Raw genomic sequence first — 17,430 nt, 5'->3', positions numbered from 1 at the left:
AGCAGTATATACCACGTTTTATTAATAATTGATTTGTAGAGGCACGCTTGCTCTTATAGAAGCACGCTTACTCACCTGTATATAAACCAACTTGATGTGACGGTTATCAAGATGAATAAATCATTTTTCTCAGCTCAGTGAACTTGTTCTCTCATTTCTTTACATGGTATCAGAGCTATAGGGTTTCTCTCTGGAGCTCGATTTTTTTTTTTCAATCGCATCGCCTCCGCAGCTGTAACCGGTATTCGCAGCTGATCTAATCCGATGGCAAACAATTGCAATTTCAACGATCCGTTATACATTCATCCATCCGACACTCCGGGAACGAATCTGGTGAGTGATCAGTTAATTGGGGTGGAGAATTATGGTATCTGGAGCAGAGCCATGCTGATTGCCTTGCGAGCAAAGAACAAGATCTGTAAGGACCGTGTACCGTGTTATCGTAAATCTTATGTGATTATCGATAATTAATGAAATTTTCATGTGATTATGTATTTGATGTAAATTGTGACAATGATTTGAGAAATGAATATTGAATATGAATTGACGTTGTAAGAGCTCGAGTGGTGAGGTCGGACGCCAACTTAGTACAAATTAATATTTTGTACAGAACATGTGGCGCCCGAGCGGTAGGAAATTACCGCCCGAGCGCCAGGGTAAGTCACATGTTATGTTCGGGCAGAACATGCCGCGCCCGAGCGCTAACTTTTGACCGCCCGAGCGCGGTACAAGCAAAGTTCGGGGGCAGAGTGTCTCGCGCTCGCGCACGAGAATTCTACCGCCCGAGCGCGGTATCGGTGATGATAAGAATGAGATTTTCTTCTCTTTCTTCTTTCATTCTTACCGAGAGTTCGAGAGATAAGTTCGAGAATTCGATTTTCTTTCTTACAAATCGACTTTGAAACGCTGTCTAAACGCGAAACAAATTATATATTTGTGCTCGTCGCGTTGAAGGCTTCTGACTGAGGTAATTTTCTTCTGATTTCAGCAGCTTTAAATATCAAAGTGCTGGAATAGCATGTATTTGAAGTTGAATTCCCGATATGTAGTAGAATAACCGACAAGAAACTTGTATTCGAAGTCGGAATTGAATTATGATATGATTATGATTTGATATGAATTTTTGAAGTTTCAAATGATATTTGAAACTCAAATTAATGATTTTGGAGTATGTTATTGATTGAAATGAATATGTTATTGATGTAGATAGATTATTATACTGCAATCTAAAGCTACATCAACTGGAAACGAAGAATTGAGGTATGTTGCGACCGGGTAACATACGACATGTATCTGTATTATATGATATATGATTGGATGGATTGGATTGGACTGGAATACGTGTCTATGTGCCTATTTGATGATTTGATGTGGCATACAAGACATTGAGATTTGAGTATCGATGTACAAAATAAATGTTTTGTTAACACACATCATGTTATGATACATCGATACATGACATGCACGTTGAGCTATGATCATTGGATACCCTGATATGATTTGATTGGATTCCGGGGTTTGTGAACACAATCGCTATGCCGGTATTATATGACCCGTAAAGCATAGACAATTGTGGCCCCATATGATTCGATATGAGATGTGGGATTGATGGCGCTTCGTCGACGCTATCATATGTGTATTCCCATATCGGCCGGTGTGCCAGCTCGAGCATTGATTTGATTTGATAGCGATTCGATTGATTCTGACATGTGCTCAGTGGATGGGCATTTGACCTGATACCTCCACGACATACATGCATTGCATACCATATATCATTGTTTAGATATATGTGGTATATATGATTAGTTGTTCCATACGGAGCTTTGCTCACCCCCAAGGGGGACTGTTGTTGTCTTTGTGTGTGGACAATGGCAGGTACTCCAGGTTATCAGGAGACCGGAGATGGTACTTCTGGAGGGAGCCACAGCTTGGGCTGAGGTTTTATGTTTATGTCTTGTTCCCAGTATATATGTATATGTATCTATATACCGGGGCATGTCCCGAGGATATGAGTTGTTTGTATGTGATTGGTTTTGATTATGTGTGGGCGTGTTTTATGATTTGAATTTAGATACTATCTTTAGTATTTAAATATCAGAAGAGATATTTTGGGCTCATTGTAAAGAAATTTTAAACTCGTTTTCCGCTGTGATTACTTAACCCTAATCAAATTGTGTTGTAATAACGATTAGGAGCTAAGGGCCCCACACAGAGTGGTATCAGAGCATAGCTGAGAATGCTCTATTGAGTCTTGTGTACACTCGAATAGGCACAAATGAATTGTGCGTATGTGTTTGATTTATTTGTATTACTTGCTCTTATGTGATTTGATTTGAGTAAGTATCTGATGAGATTGATGATATGAGATGATGAGATTATGAAATTGATATGAAATTGTGATGTTCATCTTTTGATTTGTAGATGGATCACACAAATGAAACTGCGAGTAGCAGTACTGAGAGGATTGTTGGGCAATTTGAAGGGTTGTCCATGGATGTTGTGATGTCTCGATTCCAGGATCTGAAACCACCGAAGTTCTTTGGCACTGAGAGTGCTGAAAGAGCTGAGGCTTGGCTGAAGGATATCGAGCACTTGTTTAATATTGTTGAGTATTCCAAGCTCGGAGACTGAAACTTACTCTCTATCAGTTGAAAGACCGAGCTAAATCTTGGTGGGAAGCCGCTGAGATTGGATTGAAAGAGGCCGGGACTGAAGTCACATGGGATGTCTTCAAGGCCCAGTTTTTGGAGCAGTATTCCCCTCCTTCTTATTATACTGCTCAGGAGAATGAATTCAATAATCTGCAGCAGGGAACGATGACTGTTGCAGAGTATGCTTCAAAATTTTCTACGTTATTAAAGTATGCACCTCACGTGGCTGGAAATGCGAGGGCAAAATATAACAGGTTTGTAAATGGTTTACATCTTGTTTTATATACATATGTTGTTTCTGGATTGCCTACCAGCTACGCAGAGGCAGTTGAACGAGCTAAGGCAGCCGAGGCTGGACTTAGGCGGGGAGGTCCACAGTATACTCCTCCACCACCGGTGTCAGCTCAGCAGCCTACTTTGCGACCGAGGGATAAGAAGTTCAAGAAGACTGGCTCTGTTTCTTCGTCTTCTTCCAGTTCTAGTGGATCACAGAGAGGGAGTCCTGTGATTGCTCCCTACTGTAGTCATTGTGGAGGCAAACATACTATCGAGCAGTGTCGAGGTATGTTTGGTACTTGTTATCAATGTGAGCAGGAAGGCCATTTCTCTCGAGTATGTCCGAACAGGGGTACGACTTCTGCTCAACCCCAGCCAGGATTTAGAGGTGGCCCTGGTATGATGAGACCTGTTGTTCCTGTTCCATCTTTTCAGCAGTCGAGTGTCCCACGATATCGAGGACCGGGTGGTCAGAGTGCCCAAGTTCCTCCTCAAGTGAGAGTGTACGCCATGACTGAGGATCAGGCGAGAGAAGCTCCTGGTGGTGTGATTGCATGTATTTGCACGCTTTGCGATTATCCTGCACGTGTTCTATTTGATACAAGAGCATCTCATTCCTTCATATCTCATGCATTTGTTGCATCTCATGATATTGAGTATACCCCGTTGTATGATACTTTGTCGATAGCCACGCCAGCAGTGAAGATTATATTGTCTGAGAAAGTTGTGCATAATTGTGTATTGATATATGAGGATAATGTGATATTTCTGAATTTGATTGTCCTCCCAATGCACGACTTTGATTGTATTGTTGGCATGGATATCTTGATGGCAAATCGAGCTACCGTTGATTGTTGTCACGGAGTGGTTCGATTTCGACCGATTGATGGACCCAAGTGGAATTTTTATGGCAAGGGTTCCCAAGCCAAAATTCCATTGGTATCTTCCTTGGAAATGTCTCGATTGTTGACTAGTGGAGATGAGGGTTATCTTATCTACGCTATTGATATTTCGAAGAAGGAGTCTTCTTTATCTGAGATTCCAGTTGCGAGAGAATTCCCGGATGTATTTCCCGATGAGATTCCTGATTTTCCTCCTCATCGAGAAGTTGAGTTTGGTATTGATCTTGTGCCGGGGACTGCGCCTATATCTAAAGCTCCTTATCGCATGGCACCCCTGGAATTTAAATAATTGAAAGAACAATTACAGGATCTTCTCGATAAGGGATATATTCGACCGAGTGTATCACCTTGGGGAGCTCCAGTTTTATTTGTTCGAAAGAAAGATGGTACGATGCGAATGTGTATCGACTATAGGCAACTGAATCGGGCTACTGTGAAGAACAAGTACCCACTTCCTCGTATTGATGACTTGTTTGATCAGCTTCAAGGTACTTCTGTATACTCGAAGATTGATCTTCGTTCTGGGTATCATCAAGTGCGTGTGCGAGACGAAGATGTACCCAAGACTGCTTTTCGTTCGAGGTATGGCCATTATGAATTCTTGGTTATGCCTTTTGGTCTCACGAATGCTCCTGCTATTTTTATGGACTTAATGAATCGGGTCTTCCGAGATTATCTAGACCGATTTGTTATTGTTTTTATCGATGATATTCTTGTGTATTCGAAATCGAAAAAGGAGCATGCTGAACATCTGAGACTGGTACTTCAAACTCTTCGTACTAGTCATCTGTATGCCAAATTGTCCAAATGTGAATTCTGGATGGACAAAGTGGTATTTCTGGGCCACGTCATTTCGAGACATGGCATATCTGTTGATCCTGCGAAGGTCGAAGCTGTATTGAATTGGCCAAGACCTACGAATGTTCCTGAGATCCGTAGCTTCATAGGTTTAGCGGGATATTATCGTTGCTTTATTGAAGGATTTTCGAAGATAGCTAAACCTATTACTCAACTGACACAGAAGAATCAACGATTCATTTGGTCAGATGAATGTGAAGATAGTTTTCTTGAAATGAAGACGAGATTGACCACAGCACCTGTGCTTACTATTCCTTCGGGTACCGAAGGATTTGTGGTGTGTACAGATGCGTCTGGTAAAGGTTTGGGCTGTGTTCTGATGCAACATGGCAAAGTGGTTGCTTATGCATCTCGTCAATTGAAATCTCATGAAACACGTTATCCTGTTCATGATCTCGAATTGGTTGTCATTGTGTTTGCACTGAAGATTTGGCGCCATTATTTGTACGGAGAAAAGTTTGTTATCTATTCGGACCATAAGAGTCTAAAATACCTCTTTTCTTAATCTGATCTGAATATGAGGCAACGCAGGTGGATGGATCTCCTGAAGGATTTTGATTGTGAGATTCAATATCACCCTGGATCGGTAAATGTTACTGCGGATGCCCTGAGCCGTAAAGTTTATGATTCTGTTTTAGCTTCTGTCAGTGTCGCCAAGGTACATGAGGATATATGTACTTCTGGTTGGACTTTTCACTCGAATTGGAATTATGTCACTGTCTCAGCATTGCAAATTGAGCCGAATTTGATATCTAAAATACGAAAGGCCCAACGAAGCGATGCTCAGATCCAAAAGTCGAAAGAACTTATATCTGCAGGACATCAGTCTGGATTTCCGATTTCTTCTGATGGTTCTTTACGACTCAATAGTCGGCTGGTAGTTCCTGACGACTCTGATTTGAGATCTGCCCTTCTTCAAGAAGCATATTGTAGCAAATACAGTATTCACCCTGGAGGTCGGAAGATGTATTTGACACTGAGACCTCAATTCTGGTGGAGACGTATGAAGAAGGACATTGCTGAATTTATTTCAAAATGTCTTGTCTGTCAGCAAGTGAAAGCCGAGAGAATGAAACCTGGAGGATTGCTCCATAGTCTTGAAATCCCGAAATGGAATTGGGAACATATTGCTATGGACTTCGTGACTTATTTACCTCGTTCGCTCAAAGGCTGTGATGCTATTTGGGTTATTATTGATCGGCTTTCGAAATCTGCACATTTTATTCCGTATGAGCGGACTTATCCTTATAAGAGAATGATCCGTTTATACATTGAGAATGTTGTGAGACTGCACGGGGTGCCAGTCTCAATTGTATCTGATCGTGATCCCAGGTTTGCTTCTAAATTCTGGGGTAGTTTTCAAGAAGCGATGGGTACGTGTTTGGCTATGAGTATTGCATATCATCCTCAAACTGATGACCAAACTGAGCGTACGATTCAAACTTTAGAAGATATGTTGCGTGCTGTTGTGATGAACTTCAGAATTGGATGGCAAGATGCCTTACCATTGGTTGAATTTTCTTATAATAATAGCTTTCAGACGAGTATCGGTATGACACCGTTTGAAACTCTATATGGGAGACGATGTAGATCACCGTTATTCTGGGATGATATTGGTGAGAGACAATTGACTGGACCTGAAATGATACAGGAAATGAACGATAAGGTTCAGTTGATTCGGCAGCGGATGAAAGCTGCTCAGGATCGTCAAACGAGTTATGCGAATAAACGAAGACGACCCTTAGAATTCCAGAAAAGTGATAAAGTGTTTTTGAAAATATCTCCCTTTAGAGGCGTTGTTCGATTTGGCATGCGAGGGAAGTTATCTCCTCGTTATGTTGGTCCATACGAGATTTTGGATCGAGTTGGTGATCTTGCGTATCGATTGGCATTGCCACCAGCTCTATCTGCCATTCACGATGTGTTTCATGTTTCTATGTTGAGCAAAAATATGAACCAGATCCATCACATGTACTTGTACCTGATGAGGTTGAACTTGATCCTTCTCTTTCCTATGTCGAACAACCTGTTCGTATTATGGATCGAAAGGAAAAGATATTGAGAAACAAATCGATTCCTCTAGTTCGAGTGCAATGGACAAGACATGGTGTTGAAGAATCGACGTGGGAGTTGGAAAGCAAAATGCGAGATGCATATCCGCATTTATTTGATGCTGATCCATCTGTTCCATTGTATTCTATGTATTCTGATCCTTATTCTGATTTTAGTTTTGATATGTACTATAACTGGTGACATATGTATGTTTGCCAATGTTATGTATATAGAGATGTTTGAGATTTCGAGGACGAAATCTTTTAAGAGAGGGAGAAATGTAAGGACCGTGTACCGTGTTATCGTAAATCTTATGTGATTATCGATAATTAATGAAATTGTCATGTGATTATGTATTTGATGTAAATTGTGACAATGATTTGAGAAATGAATATTGAATATGAATTGACGTTGTAAGAGCTCGAGTGGTGAGGCCGGACGCCAATTTAGTACAAAATTAATATTTTGTACAGAACATGTGGCGCCCGAGCGGTAGGAAATTACCGCCCGAGCGCCAGGGTAAGTCACATGTTATGTTCAGGCAGAACATGCCGCGCCCGAGCGGTAACTTTTGACCGCCCGAGCGCGGTACAAGCAAAGTTCGGGGGCAGAGTGTCTCGCGCTCGGGCGCGAGAATTCTACCGCCCGAGCGCGGTATCGGTGATGATAAGAATGAGATTTTCTTCTCTTTCTTCTTTCATTCTTACCGAGAGTTCGAGAGATAAGTTCGAGAATTCGATTTTCTTTCTTACAAATCGACTTTGAAACGCTGTCTAAACGCGAAACAAATTATATATTTGTGATCGTCGCGTTGAAGGCTTCTGACTGAGGTAATTTTCTTCTGATTTCAGCAGCTTTAAATATCAAAGTGCTGGAATAGCATGTATTTGAAGTTGAATTCCTGATATGTAGTAGAATAACCGACAAGAAACTTGTATTCGAAGTCGGAATTGAATTATGATATGATTATGATTTGATATGAATTTTTGAAGTTTCAAATGATATTTGAAACTCAAATTAATGATTTTGGAGTATGTTATTGATTGAAATGAATATGTTATTGATGTAGATAGATTATTATACTGCAATCTAAAGCTACATCAACTGGAAACGAAGAATTGAGATATGTTGCGACCGGGTAACATACGACAGGTATCTGTATTATATGATATATGATTGGATTGGACTGGAATACGTGTCTATGTGCCTATTTGATGATTTGATGTGGCATACATGACATTGAGATTTGAGTATCGAAGTACAAAATAAATGTTTTGTTAACACACATCATGTTATGCATACATCGATACATGACATGCACGTTGAGCTATGATCCTTGGATACCCTGATATGATTTGATTGGATTCCGGGGTTTGTGAACACAATCGCTATGCCGGTATTATATGACCCGTAAAGCATAGACAATTGTGGCCCCATATGATTGGATATGAGATGTGGGATTGATGGCGCTTCGTCGACGCTATCATATGTGTATTCCCATATCGGCCGGTGTGCCAGCTCGAGCATTGATTTGATTTGATAGCGATTCGATTGATTCTGACATGTGCTCAGTGGATGGGCATTTGACCTGATACCTCCACGACATACATACATTGCATACCATATATCATTGTTTAGATATCTGTGGTATATATGATTGGTTGTTCCATACGGAGCTTTGCTCACCCCCAAGGGGGGCTGTTGTTGTCTTTGTGTGTGGACAATGGCAGGTACTCCAGGTTATCAGGAGACCGGAGATGGTACTTCTGGAGGGAGCCACAGCTTGGGCTGAGGTTTTATGTTTATGTCTTGTTCCCAGTATATATGTATATGTATCTATATACTGGGGCATGTCCCGAGGATATGAGTTGTTTGTATGTGATTGGTTTTGATTATGTGTGGGCTTGTTTTATGATTTGAATTTAGATACTATCTTTAGTATTTAAATATCAGAAGAGATATTTTGGGCTCATTGTAAATAAATTTTAAACTCGTTTTCCGCTGTGATTACTTAACCCTAATCAAATTGTGTTGTAATAACGATTAGGAGCTAAGGGCCCCACAAGATCGCTTTGATAGATGGCAGCAGTCGACGACCACCAGTTGGGAGTCCAAACTTGCTTCAATGGGAAAGATGTAATGCGCTTGTATTGTCCTGGATGATGAACACTGTATCAAAGGACATTTTTGGTGGAATAATATATGCATCAGATGCTTCGATGGTGTGGACAGACCTGAAGGAGCAATTTGATAAGATCAATGGATCGAGAGTTTTCTCGTTACACAGAGAAATTGGACACCTCACTCGAGGTAATAACACTATCTCCACGTATTACTGTAAGCTTAAGCAGCTTTGGGATGAATATTCAGCTCTTGTTGTTTTGCCTTCGTGTGAGTGTGACACTGCTAGAAAATACTTGGAGCATGAACAACAACATCGGCTTCTTCAGTTTCTGATGGGGCTTAATGACAGCTACATGCATATAAGAAGTCAAATTTTAATGATGAGTCCATTGCCTACAGTTGGACAAGCCTTTTCCTTGTTGTCCCAGGAAGAATCTCATAGGGCATTATCCTCTGTAGAGGTTCCAGTAGCAGCATTCTATACTAATCAGTCCAAGGGAGGTAAAGTGATAAAGGAGAAGACTATCTTGTTTTGTGATCACTGTAATTGGAATGGTCATACCAAGGAATATTGTTATAAGCTTGTTGGCTATCCTCCATGGCACAAGCTGCACAAATCCTCAAGTAAAGAACCAAACAGAAATATATACAAGGATAATTGGAAGAGCAGGAAGATGTCAAGAGATGACAATTTTGTAGAAGAAATCACTACTGCTGACCACTCAAAAACAGCAGCTGGAACTCCATCTCTCTTTACCCCTGATCAATATGCTGAAATCCTAAAGCTTTTGGGCAATGGCAAAGTACAAAATGACTGCACACCAGCTGTAAATATGGCAGGTACTCTCTCGTCCAATGTAAGCTCAGAATGGATCATTGACACAGGAGCCAATGAACACATGATTGGTGATTGTTCTCTATTAAAAGGCTCTAAGTCTGTGGTAGATTCATTTGGCACCGTGAGACTGCCAGATGGTAATAGGGCTAGTATTAATAAAGTTGGCTCAGCCTCTTTAACTAGTTCCATTGAACTAGAACATGTCCTATACATACCACACTTTCAATTCAATCTTCTCTCGGTCTCCAAGTTCACAAGGAATTATGGTTGCTTTTTCACATTTTACCCTCATTTCTGCATGTTTCAGGACCTCAGGACTGGGAGAATAATGGGGATTGGTAAAGAAAAGAATGACCTCTATCACTTCACTACAGAGGCAGTATCAAAATTAACTCACAAGGATAGTTCTGTTTTCCCCCTTCTTTGCCTAAATTTGATGGCACATATTCATGTTCGGCTACTGAATCTTGTAAGCATGTCAATATTGATACTTGACATAGGAGATTAGGACATATGTCTATATCAAGGATGCAAATGTTGCCTTTTATAAAAAGAAGTGATACACTTTCTCATTGCTTTGTGTGTCATGTTTCGAAGCAAAGTAGACTGAAATTTCCACAAACTAGTTCGTCTAAATCTTCATCTGCATTTCAGTTAATTCATATGGATATTTGGGGCCCATTTCATACCCCTACCTACAATGGTGAAAGGTATTTCCTTACCATTGTGGATGATTTTACTAGAGGAACGTGGGTTTACCTTATGCAATCTAAAGTGGATGTGCTTAGAATACTTAAATTGTTTTTTGCCATGGTGGATAATCAATTTTCAAGAAAGATCAAGTCTGTAAGAACAGACAATGCAGCTGATTTCTTCAAAAGTGAGTGCCAATTTTTCTTCTCCTCTTTGGGAGTGATACACACTAGTTCTTGCCCTTATACACCACAACAAAATGGAACCGTGGAAAGAAAGCATAGGCATATTCTGGATGTGGCACGAGCTCTTAGATTTCAGTCATCCTTACCACTCAAATACTGGGGGGATTGTGTATTGACTGCCGTGTATCTAATTAATAGGGCTCCCACACCATTGCTAAGGAATAAGTCTCCTTTTGAACTGCTGTTTCAGAAGACTCCTTCCTCAGCCAACTTGAGAGTTTTTGGATGCTTGTGTTATGCTTCAGCCCTACCAATAAGCCACAAGTTCTCACCGCGTGCTGTACCATGTGTCTTCATTGGATACTCCAGTGTGCAGAAGGGGTACCAGCTTCTAAATCTGCAGACACATAAGAGAATAATTTCCAGAGATGTGGTATTTCATGAAGACATATTTCCCTTCGCTGTTAATGATCAGCCTTGTCCCATTTTCAACTCATCACCTATGGAGGACCCTTCTCTTATTGATGAAGGACCAGCAATTACCCTGCCTTTAGATGAACCATCAACTTCCAGTACTATGCCTTCTGATGCCCCACTACGAAGATCCAGCAGAATCAAGGTTCCTCCTATTTTGGCAAATGATTACTCTTGTTCAGTTGCACATAATCGTGATCATGACACTTGCCTTTATCCTATGACCAACTACCTAACATATGATCATTTTTCCAAGACACACCAGAACTTTCTAGCAGCTATGTATTCCGTAAAAGAACCTCACTTTTATCATGAGGCGGTTGCTGATGTTAGATGGCGTGATGCCATGAATGATGAGCTTGTTGCTATGGACAGGAATCACACATGGGATATTGTGGATCTTCCACCTCATGTCAAACCCATTGGATGCCGTTGGGTGTACAAAGCTAAACTCAAACCTGATGGTGGTATTGAGAGGTTTAAGGCACGCCTAGTGGCCAAAGGGTACACACAACAACCGGGTATTGACTTTCATGACACATTTTCTCCCACTGCAAAAATTGTAACAATTCGTTGCCTTCTCAACGTGGCTGTTAGTTATAACTGGCCTCTATTTCAAATAGATGTCACCAATGCATTCCTTCAAGGGGATTTGGATGAGGACATCTACATGGATATTCCACAAGGTTACAAAGTTCAAAAGGAAAATCAGGTTTGTAAGCTAAGAAAGTCATTATATGGGTTGAAGCAGGCCTCTCGCCAATGGAACACGAAATTCTCGAATGTTATGATTGAAGGTGGCTACTGTCAATCCCAACATGACCATTCTTTGTTTTTTAAGCATGATGATAACTCGATCATTTTGCTTGTGGTCTATGTCGACGACATTGTCATCACGGGAAGCAGCCAAGCAGCCATCACAAGTTTGAAGATGTTTCTTCATTCCAAGCTACAGCTTAAAGATCTTGGTCATCTTAAATACTTTCTTGGGATTGAAGTGGCCCGTTCCAAGAAGGGTATCTACCTTAACCAACGGAAGTATGCGTTGGAACTTATAGCTGACACAGGCGTGGCAGGGGCTAGACCATTCGATACACCTATGGAACAAAACAAGAAGCTCACTAGCCACGAGCTTGATTCTGTTATGGAACGCCATCAGAAGCATCCTCCTGCAGATGCCTTACTGGTGAATCCAGGTGAATACCAACGTTTGGTTGGTAGGCTAATCTATCTGACTATAACTCGGCCTGACATTTGTTATGCCGTCCAATTCTTGAGTCAGTTTATGCATGCTCCGAAGGCATCTCACTTGGATGCCGCTATTCGCGTGGTCAAATACATTAAGAAGATCCCGGGACAAGGCATTTTATTCCAACCTTCTACATCACTGTCTCTTACAACATATTGTGATTCGGATTGGGCTGCTTGTCCAATGAGTAGGCGCTCCGTTACTGGTTATTGTATCAAATTAGGGACCTCGCTCTTATCTTGGAAATCCAAGAAACAAAACACGGTCTCACGATCATCAACAGAAGCTGAATATCGTGCAATGGCCACCACCACTTGCGAAGTTACTTGGATTGCTGCTCTTTGCGTGACATGGGCGTACATATTCAACGTCCTACGACATTATTTTGTGATAATCTGGCTGCTATCCACATTGGTGCTAACCCTGTGTATCATGAGAGGACAAAACATATAGAGATTGACTGTCACTTGGTCCGTGAAAAAATCAAGGAAGGGTTCATCTGTACTCGATACGTTCCGACCCACCAGCAACTTGGGGATATTTTCACGAAGAGTTTAGGAAGAGCTCAACATGCTTATTTGCTTGGATTTCTAGGAATTTGTGATCTACATCAACCTTGAGAGGCACACTGTCCACATTGATATCAGCATGCAATGCTTTCAGTTTGTTGTCTATAATACTTCAAGCTTGATATTCACATCCACACCAAGCTTGAGGGGGGAGTGTTAGTTAGTAGTGTATACCACGTTTTATTAATAATTGATTTGTAGAGGCACGCTTACTCTTATAGAAGCACGCTTACTCACCTGTATATAAACCAACTTGATGTGGCGGTTATCAAGATGAATAAATCATTTTTCTCAGCTCAGTGAGCTTGTTCTCTCATTTCTTTACAATTCGGGAATTCCTCGAACACAAAAAACAGATATCGAAGATGAAATTCGGGGAAGGGACATGGATGACAAATCCAACATGTCATGTCCTGCCATGCAACGCTGTTATGCTTAAGCATTGGACTAATGTATTAATGTACAAATCAGACTAGTTACGTAAATCAAATTTAAGACACCACGTATAATCGGATCTTCCGATAAATTGTTTGTAACATAAATAAAATGTATAACGTTGGTCAAACGTTCACGTAAAACAAATTAATCTTCTAGTCTCACTTATTGAGCTACTCTTTTGAATTGGATACATTGGGTGGCATCGCTTAATTTATCTTTTATACAAAAACTTTGATAAGACCGTCTCACAAGTCAATTTTTTTTATGACACATATCTCCGACACAATTCAACTAAAGAAAATAATTATTTTTTTATTACAATTATAGATTTATATCGACTCGTCTCAAATATATAAATCTGTGAGACCATTTCGCGAGAGATTTACTCATTCCATATGTATTGCAACAGAATTTCTAACCATACAAACACTCAAAATCTTACAAAATTCATTTTTGTTTTCCCATCTACCAGTACCTAATATTTGAAATACCTTCCATGTTGATTAAAGGCCTTCTAAGTTTGCTGCACCTCACGGCCTTTATCTCCTTGCAGAACTTTCGGTTCGACTTCTTGGGGGATTATCAAATTCCAACATGATTCTGTGAGTTGACAACAATGTACAGTGACAAAATAAAGTAACAATGGAGTCCAACTGCAGAATAATTTACACCAATACTGTGAAATAGAATATATGACATGAGATACAACTGCACAACATCATTCCACAACCTCTAAGCTGGATCAAGGAAACACATCGGAAAAGACTATCGAACAAATCACGAGGGCGATTGATTACCAACCTTGGGCATCATCGTGCTTTCTCCTTTCTGTTTACTAAAAAAAATACTAGCCATTATGGGTAAGAGATCGTTTCATTTACAATAGTCTTCCTGTGCAGAAGCTTGGCTCAATCAGCGTCTCTTATTTCGGCTTCCACATCTACAACAGCAACAGATGATTTCTTACCTGTACAGAAGATTAAGATATATCAACACAAAACCGTGTAAAAAGTCCAAATTATAGTAGCATAGTGACATTGCAAAGAAAATGAAATCCTTGATAAATTGCAGTTATAGAGTTGAGATGACCAAACCTTTTTCTTTACGAGGAGAAAAGTCGCCGAATGCTTGATCAAACGGTGTCGATTGGTTCGAGAACTTCACAGCTTCCTTCACAAATTCATTGTCCACCACTGCAAAACAAATAAGCAAGAAGCCGTCTTAGCACGGGGCTTTTCAAACCTATCCAGCTAGATCCACCTTATGCCCCACCCCACAAATTTTACCTTTGAAGGATATTTATAGAGTACCGTATAGAAATATTACTTTTGAGACAGATAATTTTGATGGTTTGATTTCGTTCCGAATCTTAGGATACATTAGAACTTAGCTTTACCTGAGAATGGCTGAGTACAAAAGGGGCACAGCTGCAAATCATCTTTCAGTGTAGATCTGCAACAGATAAATTGTAAATCAGCCATTAAATGGTGGAGATTATACTTAATTTTTTGATAATATCATGAGTTTAAGCATATCTTACTTGAAAACTTGAAATTCGTTTCCACAGTTTGGGCACTGCATGTAAAACGGTTTCGTAAATTGATACAATTTTATAACACAAGTGGACGTAACATATTACAAGCCTGGTGGCACATGCAATGCGTGACTGTTACCATTTGTTTAGACAGACAGTATTGTTGTTGTTTCTATTAGTAACCTAATCACATTCAAAATTGAAAAAGTGCATTTTAATAAATTCAATTGACGACACACCAAAGAAACAATTACAAGGTAATCTTACTATTTATTTTGGAAAGGAAATATGATACACAAGCAGGAAAATAAAAATCCAAATGGAGCAAAAAATGTATTTCCTTGACAGATAAAGTTAACTTTAGAACAGGTCAGAAAGTTCATTGGCAATCACAACCTCTCTGGCACCCTTTGTTCAGTTCAGATCTCTTGTCCAAAATGGTGTTCCAATTCTTAATCCTATATAGAAATGAATAATACTTGTCCTTGAAAAAAATGTAAGAATATTTTAACATGTGCTCCGTTAATCTTACATTGGAACACAAAGTGGAACTGCTATCCACGACTGAGAAAGAGATAGCGTGATCTTTAACTGAAACTAATCAAGTCGAGGATCTTGTTTTTTCTCTTAATGTTCAGGAGACAGCTCAATTGATCCAAATCTCCTCACGCAAACATATACAATTGGTTCATGAGACAATATGGACATATCAAGTTTCCTAACATAGGAAATAAGTGAAACACGCTGAGCACCCAATGAAAGTTAAGGATATCTTACGCTTCCTTGAACTATATCTCGTCCAGCCCACCAAAGAAAGGCTCCGATGCCCACAATTGGTACAAGCACTGCAATAAGCTGAATCTAAGGAATCAGTAATGTCAAAATAAAGAGCTCAAAGGGAGAGTATATTATTATAATTATTTTTTAATTAAAAAATAAGAAAAAGAAAAGGAAAATTCACATTCATGGACTCGATCTGACTCGATATCAGAATTTATATCCTAAGAAACTAACATATTCACACTTGAGCAGTTTGGTTGGCCATAGAGGATATTATTGTTTGGTCGCAATATAATAATGAATCACATAACATCTAAAGAGTAATTTTGCAAAGCACAAACGAAAAAATTAAGTACTTGGATTAAGAATAATTAACCCAAATTGTTGAAAAAATCCATGGGCATGGCAAGATGCATCTAGATGTTGAGAAATGCTACCTGGAAACCAAATTCAAGGCCTCCGTGACATCAAATATATTCCGTTTGCTTGACTGATATCACTAGCTAGATTGCCATGGAACTATTACATAAACATGTTGATTGCTTAATACATTCATTCGCAGAGGATAATTAACGCATCGCATTTGCATGGGAAAAAAAATTAAAGATTGCAAATGGATCAATCTGCCTTTCCGAGTTGTGTCTGCTGGCTAGCACGCTAATTAGCACTCATTTGCCAATTACCTCATCATTTTTTTTCCCAAATGGATACTTACAAAAACAAAACATTAAGGTGAACTCAAAACTGACAACAGCCACGAAGCCAAACATTGGAGCACACAACCAACAAAATATTAAGGTGAACTCAAAACTGACAACAGCCACGAAGCCAAACATTGGAGCACATAAACCGCCCCCCACCACACACACACACACACCCACCCCACACCACCCTACCCACCCGATAACAAGAGAGTTCACGATCAAAGGATTGTGCCAATACGATCACACTAACGTTGACCACTTATAACGCATAAAAAACTCATAAATTTTACAATCCCATGATATTATGTTACTATTTTAGGACAATGGTGCAACACTGGAGTCTGGAAGCTAATAAGAACCAGATATATACTAACAAAGATTGACAATGAACACTTCTGAAATCGTGACAAAAGTAAAGATATATCTAACAATTCAAAACAGTACAAAAAAAATCATCATCGCATATAAAAGAAAACAGAGAGATACCCAGAGGGAAACAATAGCGTCCAGAAGCCACCCCAGCTGCCCAGTCATAGAAAGATAAGTCAGGAAAATTGCCAAAGCAAGATTCCCCAAAACCCTTGCAGTCTCACTATTAACCCCTCCACCCCCGCCGCCGCCAATCCCATCAAACCTTTTTTTGGAATTCACCAAGACAACCCTTCTCCCCCTCCTCACCAAAATCCCATCTTTGTTCCAGATCGATCCAAAATATGACAACCTACTCCTCAAAGCTCCGGTCTTGAACCCGTCTTTGGTTACAAACTCAATCTTTACTCTTGAACCAGTGTAGTAACTAACGGGCTGTAAAAATCTCAACTTGTAGCTATGTTTCTTGTTTGGATAGCCATTTTGTTTGTGTAGAGCGTTCAAAGCCGGGAAATTGATTGAAATCTGTAAGAGTGCTTGCATGGCAAAAATCGGTCCTCTGTCGAGCGTGGCTATGGAGGTTGAACAGTTAAACTTCAAGATTTGATAAATGGATAAAATTGAATGGATTTTATAGACGTGGTCCACTGGACAAGATTTTTATGCAAAACCACTGAAATTAATTGTTGTTTTATATACAATTACATTACTTTGCATAATCAACTTGTTGACTA

At 39.9% G+C, this 17,430-nt stretch overlaps 1 protein-coding gene across 2 annotated transcripts; it reads right to left on the bottom strand.

Moving 5' to 3' along the window:
* Positions 1–13,662: 13,662 nt before the first annotated feature.
* LOC140804711 (uncharacterized) lies at positions 13,663–17,321 on the bottom strand. Of its 2 annotated transcripts, XR_012112190.1 has the most exons (7): positions 16,814–17,321; positions 15,621–15,698; positions 14,850–14,884; positions 14,706–14,761; positions 14,404–14,502; positions 14,111–14,276; positions 13,663–13,909 (listed from the first exon to the last, which is right to left on the bottom strand). XR_012112190.1 is itself a non-coding variant. In XM_073160804.1 (6 exons), exons 1-6 carry the CDS (start codon positions 17,237–17,239, stop codon positions 14,218–14,220), a joined length of 753 nt encoding a protein of 250 aa, XP_073016905.1. In that variant the 5' UTR covers positions 17,240–17,321; the 3' UTR covers positions 13,663–14,217. The 2 variants fall into 2 exon arrangements, 1 of the variants encoding a protein (XP_073016905.1); XM_073160804.1 differs by having other exon boundaries at positions 13,663–14,276.
* Positions 17,322–17,430: the final 109 nt, after the last annotated feature.

This window comes from Primulina eburnea, chromosome 11, assembly GCF_022965805.1.
Source record: "Primulina eburnea isolate SZY01 chromosome 11, ASM2296580v1, whole genome shotgun sequence".
NCBI classification, from domain to species: Eukaryota; Viridiplantae; Streptophyta; class Magnoliopsida; order Lamiales; family Gesneriaceae; genus Primulina; species Primulina eburnea.
This window is presented reverse-complemented; position numbering and strand designations above follow the sequence as displayed.